This window comes from Monopterus albus, unplaced genomic scaffold (genome assembly GCF_001952655.1).
Source record: "Monopterus albus unplaced genomic scaffold, M_albus_1.0 scaffold252.1, whole genome shotgun sequence".
NCBI lineage: Eukaryota > Metazoa > Chordata > Actinopteri > Synbranchiformes > Synbranchidae > Monopterus > Monopterus albus.
Genome location: NW_018128132.1, coordinates 436,836 through 449,750, shown reverse-complemented (window position 1 = coordinate 449,750; position 12,915 = coordinate 436,836). Strand labels below are relative to the sequence as shown.

Here is a 12,915-nt window from a genome sequence, read left to right as displayed (position 1 = left end):
GCATTCCCCCGGAGGAGCTGGAGGAAGTGTCTGGAGAGAGGGAAGTCTGGGCATCTTTGCTTAGACTGCTGCCCCCGCGACCCGGTCCCAGATAAGCGGAGGAAACTGGACAATTAATTGCAAGTTAACTATAAACAATCATCTTGATTAAATATTTTAATTGATGACAGCACTACAAAATACATTTCTCTCTAGAATAGCTTTGCTGTAGTTTAACTTTTTCCAGTGTGAAGTAACTGATAGTTTGCAAAGCTACATTTTCAAAGTAGTTTACCCAACACTGGTAAAGCAACACTTTTTCAACCCTCAGCAGAATACCTGAAAATGTTACTGATCTAAGTAGAAGAGGGTATTTGTGGGTATGAGGAACGTGCTTACCAATCTCCTCAGGAAGATGCTGGAGCAGGTTCTCCCCCAAACCCAGATGTGTCAAGTTGGTGAGGTGGCCAATGCCTCTGGGTAATGTAGTCAGCTGATTATTTGTCAGCACCAATTTCTAATGAAAGAGTGACAGTGCAGAACATTTTTGGAAGGACTTGTTAATCAGTAATAAAAAATCCCAACTTATTTACATATTAAAGAAATTCTAAGTGTTGCATAAAAACAATTCAGAAAGACAGGAACCAATTCATGATGATTTGTTTACACAGTACTGGATATTTACCAATTCCTTCCTTTGTATAATAAAAATACATAATTTTTTTAGTTGAGGGTTAGGTGTTTAGATTATAATACAAATATGATTCTACTTTGTAATTTGGGGATCCCATTAGTGTCTCGTTCCAATAATTGATATGCTATTGGAATGAGAAAATAAGACAAAATATAGTGACCGTAATGATCCACCTTAATTTACAGCAGAACTAGAGGCATTCATTGCATCTGCTGCAGTGTCTTTTATGATACTACTGCTGGAAGTCACCAAAATCAGAATTTTTCCAAGTACACATATAGGTCTCTCAGCATAAAGCCATGAGTTGAATATAGAACTTTATCAAATATGTTCACAAGTTAAAAAAAGAGGCAGCTAAGGTCAGGCAGTGAAAAATAAAGAAACAGTATGAAATGTGTCCTACTAACTCTTGAAAACAGTTGTTCCCTACGGTGACAGACACAAAGCAGATATGACAAAATTCTTTAAAAATCAATAACATATAACCTCAAATATAATGGAAAGAACTAGAAAACTTACTTGTAAATCTTTAAGATAAGCAATTTCATTAGGTAGAGATTCCAACTTGTTTTCCTCCAAGTCAAGCTCCCGTAGCTTTCTCAAATTCCCAATACCATGTGGTAGCTTCTTGAGAAGATTATTGGATAATATCAACACCTGTGAAACAAAGATGTTCTTTACAAATACAGAACAGATTTGAAGAGACACTTTGGCATCATGACAACATGATCTTTTTGTTCAGTGCAATAAAACATTCACTGAATGATCACATCTTTTTTCCAATTATGTCAGATAAGCCATGGTCAAAGTACTTAAAAGTTTTGACTCAAGTGAAACCATGAAAATTTTAGTAATCCCAGGTATGTTCCAGCCACTGTGCTGTTGCCATATATGCAGAGCCCTATATTAAAACACAACTTGGGTCACCAATAGGTCAGTGGGGTGAATTTCTTTTATAACTCGCCCATTTAAATTATGAGACCAAAGGTTATGCATAATTAAGGGCATGTCCGCTTTGAGTGACAAGTGAGAAGGTCCCACCATAGGTGGCTGGCTGCTAGTTGTCTATCAAGCTCCACTCACGCTACACTTCTTTGGCCATTTTTTGATTAGCTGAAGTAAGCAGAGTGAAGCAATACCAAGATGGCGACAGCCAGATGAGCATCAAAATCACTCTTCAGAAAACCAACGAGTGACATCACCGTGGGTTTATTTTCATATACAGTACAGTCAATGGTTTACAATAGCCACTAGCCTCAAAGATTCACTCAAAAGACATGGGCTGTAATGTGCAGACATACACCTTGCTTTCCTGTGTTTAAGTGTTCTCCATCACTTCTATTACTGATCACAAGTTGCACAAAATATACAGTTTATGCATTGATACTTTCTGCTGCTTCACCAAACTCAGTGGACACTGCACTGGCAAGCTCAACTCCTACTAGTGTAACAGTGCATATGCAAGACTCACCTCTAAAGAGACTAGACCACAGACATCCTCTGGGATCTTAGTCAACTGATTGGTGGCCAGGTTAAGCTCGACCATGCTAGTCCATGTGCCGAAGTCTAACGGCAGAGACGTTAACTGGTTGTCCTGGGGAAAACAATGCCATACCTTTATTAGCAATATTACACACAACTCACAAGGTCAACACAAGGACAGGGCTGTCCAAGAGGCTGAGCAGAGCAGTGGACTATGCTAATCATGTTACCTGGTACCAGGATAAAATATTTTCCAGTGGAGATTTAAATCCAGTGTGGAATACACCAAGTAACAAGTAAGGGCTTTTTAATGCCTCGGTAAACTTCAACAGAAGTGCTGTTCAGACCAGTGATAATTCTGGCACCTTAAACTGATTTAGCTTTAATCCGAGTCTTTTGTCAAGTTTTAGTTTTAGTCAAACTTTAGACTTTGGATTTTTTTTGGCAGCTTTTGTCAATGAAAACTAAATACGTTTATTCTGCATTTTTAATGTTCAATTGTAATGTTCAAAACTTAATTTCCATTCATCTGCCTTCCAAGTTATCATTTAGATATTGTAAAATATTGTATCACAGATCTCATTACTGAATCTTACTTTTTATTTAGTTTTAAACTTGATTTTGTCATGGCAAATACAGTAGGTCACCAAATATTTTTCATCAAAGGTTTCATTGACAAAATTAACACTGGTTCACGCAGCTCTGTACAACCATGAGCAAAAAATTCTTGCCGTTAATATAATGCCATAACAAAACAATCATAATAAATAAGAAAAACAAAAAGTATAAAGCAGACAGCATTAAAAAGACAATAATTCATTATCATTTTTAAACTGTCTTTAAAACAGTTGACATAAGAATTAATCTCATTTCACAAACAAACATGCACATTAACATACCTTCATGTTAAGCTTGCTTAACACTTTCGCCCTCGAGAAGATACCAAAGGGAATCTTGTTGATGCGGTTGTGCTCCATGTTGAGAGAGTAGATGGTGGAGAACTGGGACGGTCCACCCACAGGGTATGACTGGAAGCAGTTCCTTGCCAGTGTTAGACTTGTCAGGTTCACCAAACTTGACAGCAGGCCCTGGTCAACCAGAAACATGATAGAAACCGTGTATTAGTGACCTTCAGCCATATACAGGAATGTACGTGAATAAGTTATATGTATAGAAAACAACAGGTATTTAAGTATTCTTGTTTTGTATTTTAGAGCACAGGAACAGATGGCCCATAGCACCTATGTAAATGTATTTATTTATTTTTGTCAATTTGTTGCTGCACTTTCAAGAGCACTGCAGGAATCAGAAAATGTGGGAAATTAATACAATTATTTTCACAATTTATTATTGTTCAGCAGTTATATCAGAAATGATATTTCGTTTTTACATCCACTTACCTCTGGCAACACTGAAATGTTGTTGTTTTCAAGGTTTAGCTCCTCTAGTTCTCGACATCTGGCTAATGATCTTGGTATGGCTGACAATCTATTGTATCGCAGACCTAAGCGATTTATGCTTGCCAGATTGCCTGAGACAACAACAAAAATGAATTGTTAAGTATTTTTATGACAATTATTAAATCTAGTTGCCACAAAATAAAACATTAAATAGTCCTAAAAAAAATACTTGAATAACCTATAGTCTCTGGGAGGTCCAAGAGCTCATTGTGCTGCAAGTCGAGGTTGGTTATCTGTGTGCAATTTCCAATCTCCTTCGGTAGGTGTTCCAACTGGTTATGGGCAACATCCAGAGTAATGAGGTTGCATAGCTCCCCTGCAGAAAGATGCACATAAAATTCAGATACTTAGTTATTTCAAGTTTCACGTCCTTTCAGTATTCCATCCCCAGTCCCACTAAAGACAACAACTCCTTTTTCTCACTCCCACCTCACAGAATCACAATTCTAAGTAGAAAATGCCAAATCTGTCTTGTGGCACTGGTGCAGAGCTTAGAACAAAGTACCAAGCTTTACAGCCAGAACACTCATATAGCACAAGATACTATGGCCATCTGGATTCATCATTTCAACACTGAATAATTTGTAAGTGATTTCAAACAGCAAAATATACAGTAGTGCTGGAGCTAAAGAAGAGTGTGTACTCAGTGACCCTTACTGTTTGGGGCAAGCAAACTACAAGGTAAATTACACTATGCAGTTTGCTTCTTGCACTACCAAAGAATTTGTCTGGTCTTCGCAGACCGGTTTTACTCACCTATCTCTGCAGGCAGCTGTTTAATCTTGTTCTCCCGAATGCTAAGCATAGTGAGCTTGGAGAGGTTTCGGATGTCTTTTTCCACCGTTGTTATGCGGTTGAAGCGCAGGTACAGCGTGGTCAGAGATGTCAGCCGGTAGACAACAGCCGGTATTTCTCTCAGCTTGTTGTGCCGGAGATCAAGCATTCGAAGCTTCTTAAGGGAGTCCAGGGAGTCGGGCAAACTGGTCAGGGAGTTCTCGCTCAGGGCCAAAGTGACCAGGCTTGAGAGGCAACCCACCTCAGCCGGCAGACTCTGCAGTTTGTTGCTGTATAAGTAGAGTTCAGCCAGCTGTGTCAGTTCCTTAATGGAAGTGGGCAGCATGTGAATTGACCGTTTAGATAAATCCAGTCTCATTGAGTTCTCCTCCCGGCACTTGTTAAGTTCTTTGATCACCTCAGCATTGCTGGACTTCTTGCGGGTACCTGGTGCCGGGTTTGGCCGCTTTATTGTATTGTCAACAGAGAAGGCAACACCCGGTGTTGAGCTGCTGGTGTCTTTCTTTCCTTCTTTGGCATCTTTCCCTTTGGTCTTCGATTCTTTGCCACCATCTTTGACTAAGCTGGCCAGAGCCTTGGCCTCCTTTTCCCTTTCTTTCCCCACTGGACCACCTTTGGGGTCCTTTTCTTTCGAATCTTTTTCTTTGCCTAAAGTACTACTCATGTCGACGTTATCGTGCCTGCTGCAGAGTTGCTCATGGGAGTGTCTTTTGTCGGGTTATTTATTTGAGGAAAAAGGGGACACAGACAGCCACGGAGGCTTCTAGAGAAAACATCCCTGTGCAGGCCCACACATTTATGACTATCCTTGAAATAAAGGCCTTGTGATCCAGAGGTTTATTTGGATACGTTTGATACTTTGTTCCTTTCTTAAAATGCCATAGGAGGAAAAATCCTTTGAAGTAGCTGGATCATGGCATCCAGTGGCCACACGCTTCAGTGTCTGAACTGAGCACAATCTGAGGACTTTTGGATAGAAATTCTTTCAGGCTGAAAAAGTCACTGATTGATTTTTTTTTTAATCCCTCGAAGATTAGCTGTAGAGAGGAAAGAAGTCATAGTTTAGATATTCACATTATTTTGCATATTCTTGAAAAAAAAAAACTCAACAAGAATAAAATTTATTAACAATAATATATTCCAGAGGCTTGTTCTTGTTTTCTGCCCTTTTCCACAGAGAGAAACAAACCAATCTGTTCCAAAAAAAACGCAAGGAATAAAACTAATTATAGAAAGGCTTTCACTGAGGAGCTGATTATATAGCAACAGATTCCCTCAAATAAACACTGATAAATTGCCCAATTATTTTAAATACAAACTATATTAACAATCCTATATCAATTCTGTTGGCCAGCAATCCAATGTTCGCCAATACTTAAAAATATGCCACGATGCGACTTAGATTCAATTCAGGGGCCTGTGATCAATATTATCTGCCTATTTCACACAACTATATTTTTATCAATTAAAATGTAACAGGCATAATCTTAAAAATGTATTGAGCTCCTCTGTTCTGGAGCTCACAAAACAGATAGTTACGCTTTGCACTGATGTCATCAAATCACGGGGTGCTTGATCAATGTATCGAACCAGACCGATAGACTGTTACACCCCTAGTAAATAATGACATTAATTCCAAAAAAGGAGTGAATTGTTTGTTTTAATTTTCATTTTTGCCTCCAATGCCAGCCATATTAAGACTTAATTGCCCTTAACTGCACACTTAGAAAAACAAACAAACAAACAAAAACTTTAATGATGTTTTTTTTTTACAATACATTTTTATAGTGTGTCGGTCTTAAGTCTCTTCCTGGTGTTGAACACTAGCTGAAGATCGCATCGTGGCATATTTTTCAAAAATTTCCCAATTTTTAAATGCTGATGAGAGGAGATGCACAGTTGGTAATTGCCTTGTTTCATGACTATTTCAGCAACATTTTACAGGTGAACCACTTCTAAAGAACATGTTAGCTGAAAACCTTTTCATGCTGGAAAGACAGCCTGAAAAAGAGCCTATCCAAGCCTTCAGCAAAAACAAACTCACACTGACACACCTCTTTCAACAGATATTATGCATAATACTACAGGATACTATGGGAACTACTACCATTATGTGTAATTAAATTAAATTTGTTATGAGGAGGAGCTGCTGCAATACAAGTTGCACAATGCTGTAAAAATAAACAAATACAATAAAAAGGGAGTCTTGTTATGCTGACAGAAAAACACTTCAACTGGTTTGGTGTGTTGTACTAGTTCAAGCATATCTGTTGAATGCACTAAGCATAACCTCACACCATTTTACTCCTACAAAACAAACATGGCCCAGCAGGTGTTGACATTATTTCAAGCCTAAAGCCCCACCTAAAGATACGTTCAGCTATTTAGCCATTCTCTATAACAGTCCATAATCCAACAATCACACTGAATATTTACATCTCAATGACATCCAGACAAAACACACAACCCTTTGGATCTTTACATGACAAAATGAGTCAGAACGTCTCTAACGACAGTCTGTTTAGTCTCTGTTGCTGTTGTACCTCTAACTGTGTGAAGCTCTCTAGCACTAGCACAAGCTAAGCCGTGGTAAAAAGAGAGGCAGGTTTGTCTCAGGATCAGAGCTAAGTGTAAAGGTTAGGACTGCTGAGAGTAATCTTTAGATGTGGCCTTCAAAGTATGAAGTCCCCACAACAACAGGTTATATGACCTTTTGGGTGAAAGAAATGTTGGGTCAATATCATCACACCTTACATGATAGAATGTCTGACAATGTGTTCTGTAAATAACAACAGATTCCTTCCTCTTTCTGCCTGTTATAAACAAGGACGTGAACATCGAATACGGGCTTTAATAGGCATATCTGCGTACAAGCTAATGACAATAGCCAGGGCAGTCCATTTGCTGGGACTATCTAAACCAAACTGTGCAAGCAACTTCCTTTTAGGGCTGTTATTTCTATGACCCTGTCCTGGTACACCATTCTGTTTATAACAAACTGCACACAACTTACCTGTATATATTTATCCCTGTATTTATTCTAAAACCTCTTAAAAGACTTAATGAAAACCATAAGAAAAGTTTAACATCCAACTGAGAAAATTACTTTCCTAGTTAAATTCTGCATAATATCATTTTAAACTTGCATATAAATACCAACATTTTTGGCATAGATAAAAAGCATAGTAGTTAATTCAAGAACTGTGGTTTTGTTTGACCAGGTCATAATGGGTAATAGCTATGTTAGAACACCACATAAAAAAGTGCCTTGGGAAACTCTGTCACCTTTCCATCCCTGACAAAGTCGGGAAAGTGCCCTCTTGTTTTATGTGACTGTAACGACCGGATAGTAAGGGTGTGACAATACACTTAGCTCACGAGATTAGACAATAACACAATATTAGGTTCACAAGAATAAGATGAGATATTTTTTAACTATTTTTAAAAAATCTTCAATGCTGAAATGTATGACCAGAAAAAAATGTTTTATTCAACTGAAAGTCACAAAATACAAAAAAAATTAAAAATGCTGGGCACATTTTGAAATGTTTTAACAAATCATCTTGCAATGACTGTCACTTCAGTTCTACTTTCCGAGTATGAATTATCATATGCAGTAAAAGATAATATGCAGGCACTGTAAAAGGTTTTGCCACCAACTCAACTGGCTGGCTTCTCTCCTGTATGATTTCACATGAGTTTCTTCAGACCTTATAACTGTGCATGAACTATGCATGAGCTTAGAACATCTAATTGAACCTGCAGTTTCCCATAGAATTGCATTCTAATTGTGGCAGTAGTTCAGGGAGTGGGGGTGGGTCACACTTTCATAATATTTTTTAATTAAATATAGTAATGCTATAGTGTTGTTCAACTGACCTGTCCCTTCCACACTAGCTCTCCCACAGCAGCAGCATGTTGGCTGCTGCCCTCCTCCTACACCTCTCTCTTCATCTCTCTGTTCCTGACCCTCTCTTGCTGCTTCAGCAGCACTGGTTGAAACCAATAAATATTTCAAACAAGTCAAATGGATCACTAATCACACTGATCAGCTTTCCCACATGTAAACCTTGGACTGAGGGGGCAAATGTTCACTGTCAAGAGTTTATGAACTAGCATTACATTTATCCACTTGCAGAACAGTCCATACTATATACCATGTGCTGACCTCGACAACAGCTGTATTCTAACGTTAGCTTAGCTAGCCTTACCAGCTTGCTAATAACTCAACAGAAGAGTTGGAACTCCATGACTGAGAGTGTGTTAAAAAAAACATACACAGGGAGGAAGAGCTGTTCAGACAGTCGATCATCTTGTGTTTGTGTGTGTGAGAAAGAGAAATACAGCGGGGCACCGAGGGACTGCGTGAATACATCGGCTATGCAAGGCACTACACTGAAATAAGGTTTAACCTATTTTAAATGTGACGGTCAATATTGATATTGTGACGGACCACCTCAAATAAATAAATGTATGGGAAACAGTCATGTGTGACCATCTAATCAAACTCCTTTTCACAAACTGAACATGAAAAGTGGTGGGGGCATCTTCTATGCCAATTTCACCCTCACACTCTTCCATGCCGGCTGCTGCTCTAATTCTGCTATGTACTGATATCGCGAGACAGCTTTCACCAGAAACAGCATCTGGCATGGCATGAAATCTCATCACACCACTACTGGATAGCCACAACAGGATAACATTAAATCGACAACAAGTGACTGATGTGCATAGCATTTTGTGAGCTCCATTAAGAATTACTTATCCAAAAGATGTACAGTCCCAAGAAAACGTAATGGCACAATTTGCAATTTCCTGGTTTTCTGCATAAACTGACCATGAAATGTGATCTGAGATTCACCAAAGTCACAAATATCAACAAACAATATTTCTAAGCTGAGTTCTAAACCACACTTCCATTCTCGTTTCATTGCTTGGACTCCAGGTTTGCTAACACCTGACTCCAGTTGATGTTTAGTGACATCAGAAGCCTGGTGTTGCCATTACTTATATCACCATCACTTTATATGTGTAATGAAAGATCATGACTGTTTATGTTTTATCAGGTTAGAAATATTGTGTTTGTTGATATTTGGTGAAGATTAGATCACATTTCATAACCAATTTATATAGAAAACTAGGAAATTGCGAACATTGCCATTACTTTTTCTTGTGACTGTAAATAAGAGGCTCAACTCATATACAGCTTCTCAGGAAATCTAATGCATGCCCATCAACTGTAACACCACCACAAAGTGCTACAACACTGGGACTGCATGACACTTGCAACCCACATAGAGACTAATGAAGTTTCCATTATGGATATCTTGGGCCCATCTGAAAATGCCAAAGCATTTACTGTAGTCATAGGCAGAACCTCCAATGTTCAAGCTTTTATGTATCCATTGCAATGTATTTTGGATCAAATAAGGAATGCGGTAATCTGAAAGTACAATAATGCTCACGATCACTGTAGTAATGTACTGTGATACACCACAAATTCAGATCAAGTAATACCTAACACTTAGCTTCTGTGGTGTGGTTGCTTTACGGTAGGCTACTACACAAGTACAATAAATAACAAATAAGGAACAGTATGGCCTGTCAATTTAGATCATTATCCGTGTAACACTGTGCAAAACATAGGTGAGCTACCAGATCAGTATCTGCTAACTGCTATACAGAACGCCACAGGACGCAGCTAGCTTGATGGCTAGCTCGAATCCTTAATAACTGATTACTGACAAAACGGTACCAGGTCGTGCAATCATATCGCATTTCCAGATAAACTAAATTAACTACATAATAAGAACACCCAAGGAAAACGCCAAATGTCTGATACGGCTTTAAAGTGACTGGTGTGACAATACCATACGTTGTGTTAACTTAAAATAAACAAGCTTATAGGTCGTTAGTCTCACGTAACTCGCGTAGGCTGAACAAGTCTAGTGTTAGCTAAGCCAGCCTTGAAACTGGGAGAAAATTATGTTTTTCTCTAGCGACCAATGTTCAAAAAGAGAACACCACACTGGCTAATCCTGCTCAAACGACTGACAACAAGGCAGGAAATAAACGCATATAGCTAAGCTAAACGTCAACAGCCAGGCAAACGTCAGGTATGCCAGATTGCTAACGTCAGCCAGCGAGCAAGTTGACTAGCCCATCAGCTAGCTAACTGTATTTTAGCGAGCCATTCTATGACTCAAAAAAGGAAGAGTTACATCACGGTCAGGACGAAGTAACGTCATTAAAACAAATGGCTACTGTTATACGTATCAAACGGCGCAAAGGGTGCGAAGGATCTCGCTGACATATTTACTTAACCTACATTGAGCGTTTAGCCTTGCTCAAGCACAGCTAACCGTGTGTGTAGGCCCGAGCAGAGCGGCTGTCGGACGCGGACCGACCCCTCAGCCTTCAATTCGACCGACAGAGGAAACCTCTGCTGCAGCCAGCTGAGCGCAAACGCACAGCAGACACGAAGAGAACAGACGATGGAGGATGTCGATATCCTAGCAGAGCGGCCACTGAAATGCAGACGAAGTATGGACGACCTGTAACACGAAATCTAGGCGCCGTTCTTGTACTGAATATTAGCCGAGCAATAAAGAAAACACTGAAAAAACAGCGGCCATTCTGAAGCTGAACAAAAGAGTGCGTTCGTTCTCGCCACCGCATAATGACACGTTAGCGTTACACACACCGTAACAAGTGACTGAAGAGTGTATCACTTCTGGAGCGATGCGTTACCGTGCTGTGGGAGTAAACCCTCCACTGTTAATGTCATAATATAACTGTTTTACCTTCAGAGGTGTGCCTCCGCCATCCTCACTGCTTCCTCCTCTTTTCCTACACTGCTTCTCTGCTCCCCTCCCTCCCCAGACACCAAACTGCGTCATTCGCACGCCTAACCAATGTTATCACGAGACTTTGAAACAATCACATACTCCCCGATAAACATTGATCGCCCTCATTCTCTTTGATTTTATGATCCTCTACGTTGTAGATCAACACTGAAGATACAAAAACTGTGAAATAACACATATGGAATTATGCAGTAGGCACAAATAATGTAACCAAAGCAAAATATGTTTGCCATTTGACATTCCTGCAAGTTGCCAGTGTTTGCCACGATGATAAGCTTCGTACACTATTTGTAGTGTCTTCAGCCATCGCCACGAGGTGGTAAATGACTCGTTTCAATTTAAATATTTGTAGCAAAACCAACAACAACAATAATAATAAAGACTATAAACTGAAACAGTTGTATATTATAAGATGTTGCAGTGGGGGAAAAAAATCACTCCCATCCTCTACTTAGTAGCTTAATATTAGTTAAAATACTCTACTAACTATGGCATAAATAAAAGTCTTGCATTTAAAATTGTAACGATCACCTCCAGGTTTAATACAAAAAAGTAACCTGCTTGCAATAATCATTTGTGTCAGTGTGGTTTCCCCAAAGACAGTTCAAATACCAAGTTGAAAAAAATCTTAGAGTACTCTATCCATAATATATGAATATGCAGGGTTTTTTTCTTTTTATTTTAAAAGTGTTGGACACAAGAAGTCTCTGTTGTCACCATAAAGAACATTATCAATGTATGTGATCTGTTGGAGGCTTTGAGAGTTTTCATCACACTTGTTCAAATTGAAAATGTCCCACCAAATGTACCTTCTAAATGATTTGCCATCTTAAAACTCAGATCTAAGGTGAGCACAGAGAAATTTTACCCTTTCATCAGAAGACTGTGAAAACAACCATCTAGTGTTAAACTCTGCACATATATCATTCTGTATTTTGAAGGCCAAACATCCAAGTTAGGTAACATTAAGCAAAATTCATAGTGGAAGGAATCTTTATGTAAAAGTGCATTAGTATTGGTTGGAAAATCTACTTAAACACATTATTTACACATTACGCAAAATGGTCTGCTTATGGGTTTATTTTATTATATATTATATATCAAATAGTTATTATTGACAAATTAAAAGTTGCTTACCCTAGAATTTTCGTTCTTCAACTGGTGGAGGTAGACCTGATTTACAATATACAGTGTTAGGAAATTTAATCTAAAAAAATGAAGAATGGTTTATAAAGTGATATAATGAATTTTACATTATAAAGTAATCACTAAATATAGCTGTCAAATAAATGTATTGGAGTAAACTGTACAATATTGTTCTCTTAAATGTAATGGAGTAGAAGTAAAGTAGCATAAATAATTAAGAATAAGTAAAAATAAATTCTGCATAAGATGAAGTGTAAGTTTCCCTATATAGTATGTATACATATTATACATGTCATAATTTTTTTTAAAAAACTAGATTTTTTTTTATATTACACTGTAATGTAATTATAAGCAGAGTATTTAAGACACTATAGAAAAACACAAAAGTAAAAATTTACATATGTCATAATAGAACACATTATAAACATTATGGACTCTAAAAAACATTCAGAAATGTTGTGTTGTCTGATTGTATTTAGATTATAGCCTAGTG

General features: G+C 38.2%; 1 protein-coding gene across 6 annotated transcripts in view; it reads right to left on the bottom strand.

Annotated features, from left to right (window-relative positions):
- Nucleotides 1–11,309, bottom strand: part of shoc2 (SHOC2 leucine rich repeat scaffold protein) — a 22,880-nt gene extending 11,571 nt beyond the window's left edge. For 4 of the 6 annotated variants that reach the window (XR_002276664.1, XR_002276668.1, XR_002276667.1 and 1 more), the window contains exons 1-8: nucleotides 11,214–11,309; nucleotides 4,372–5,447; nucleotides 3,794–3,931; nucleotides 3,556–3,686; nucleotides 3,055–3,243; nucleotides 2,145–2,267; nucleotides 1,193–1,330; nucleotides 379–496 (exon numbers count right to left, since the gene is read on the bottom strand). Coding sequence is in view for 1 of the 6 variants with exons in the window: in XM_020621015.1 (XP_020476671.1) it covers nucleotides 379–496; nucleotides 1,193–1,330; nucleotides 2,145–2,267; nucleotides 3,055–3,243; nucleotides 3,556–3,686; nucleotides 3,794–3,931; nucleotides 4,372–5,074 (1,540 nt within the window). In the remaining 5 variants the exon portion in view is untranslated. Of the gene's footprint in view, nucleotides 1–378; nucleotides 497–1,192; nucleotides 1,331–2,144; nucleotides 2,268–3,054; nucleotides 3,244–3,555; nucleotides 3,687–3,793; nucleotides 3,932–4,371; nucleotides 5,448–10,738; nucleotides 10,996–11,113; nucleotides 11,178–11,213 lie in introns of those variants that run through there. The other 2 variants (XR_002276665.1, XR_002276666.1) reach the window with 2 other exon arrangements.
- Nucleotides 11,310–12,915: the final 1,606 nt, after the last annotated feature.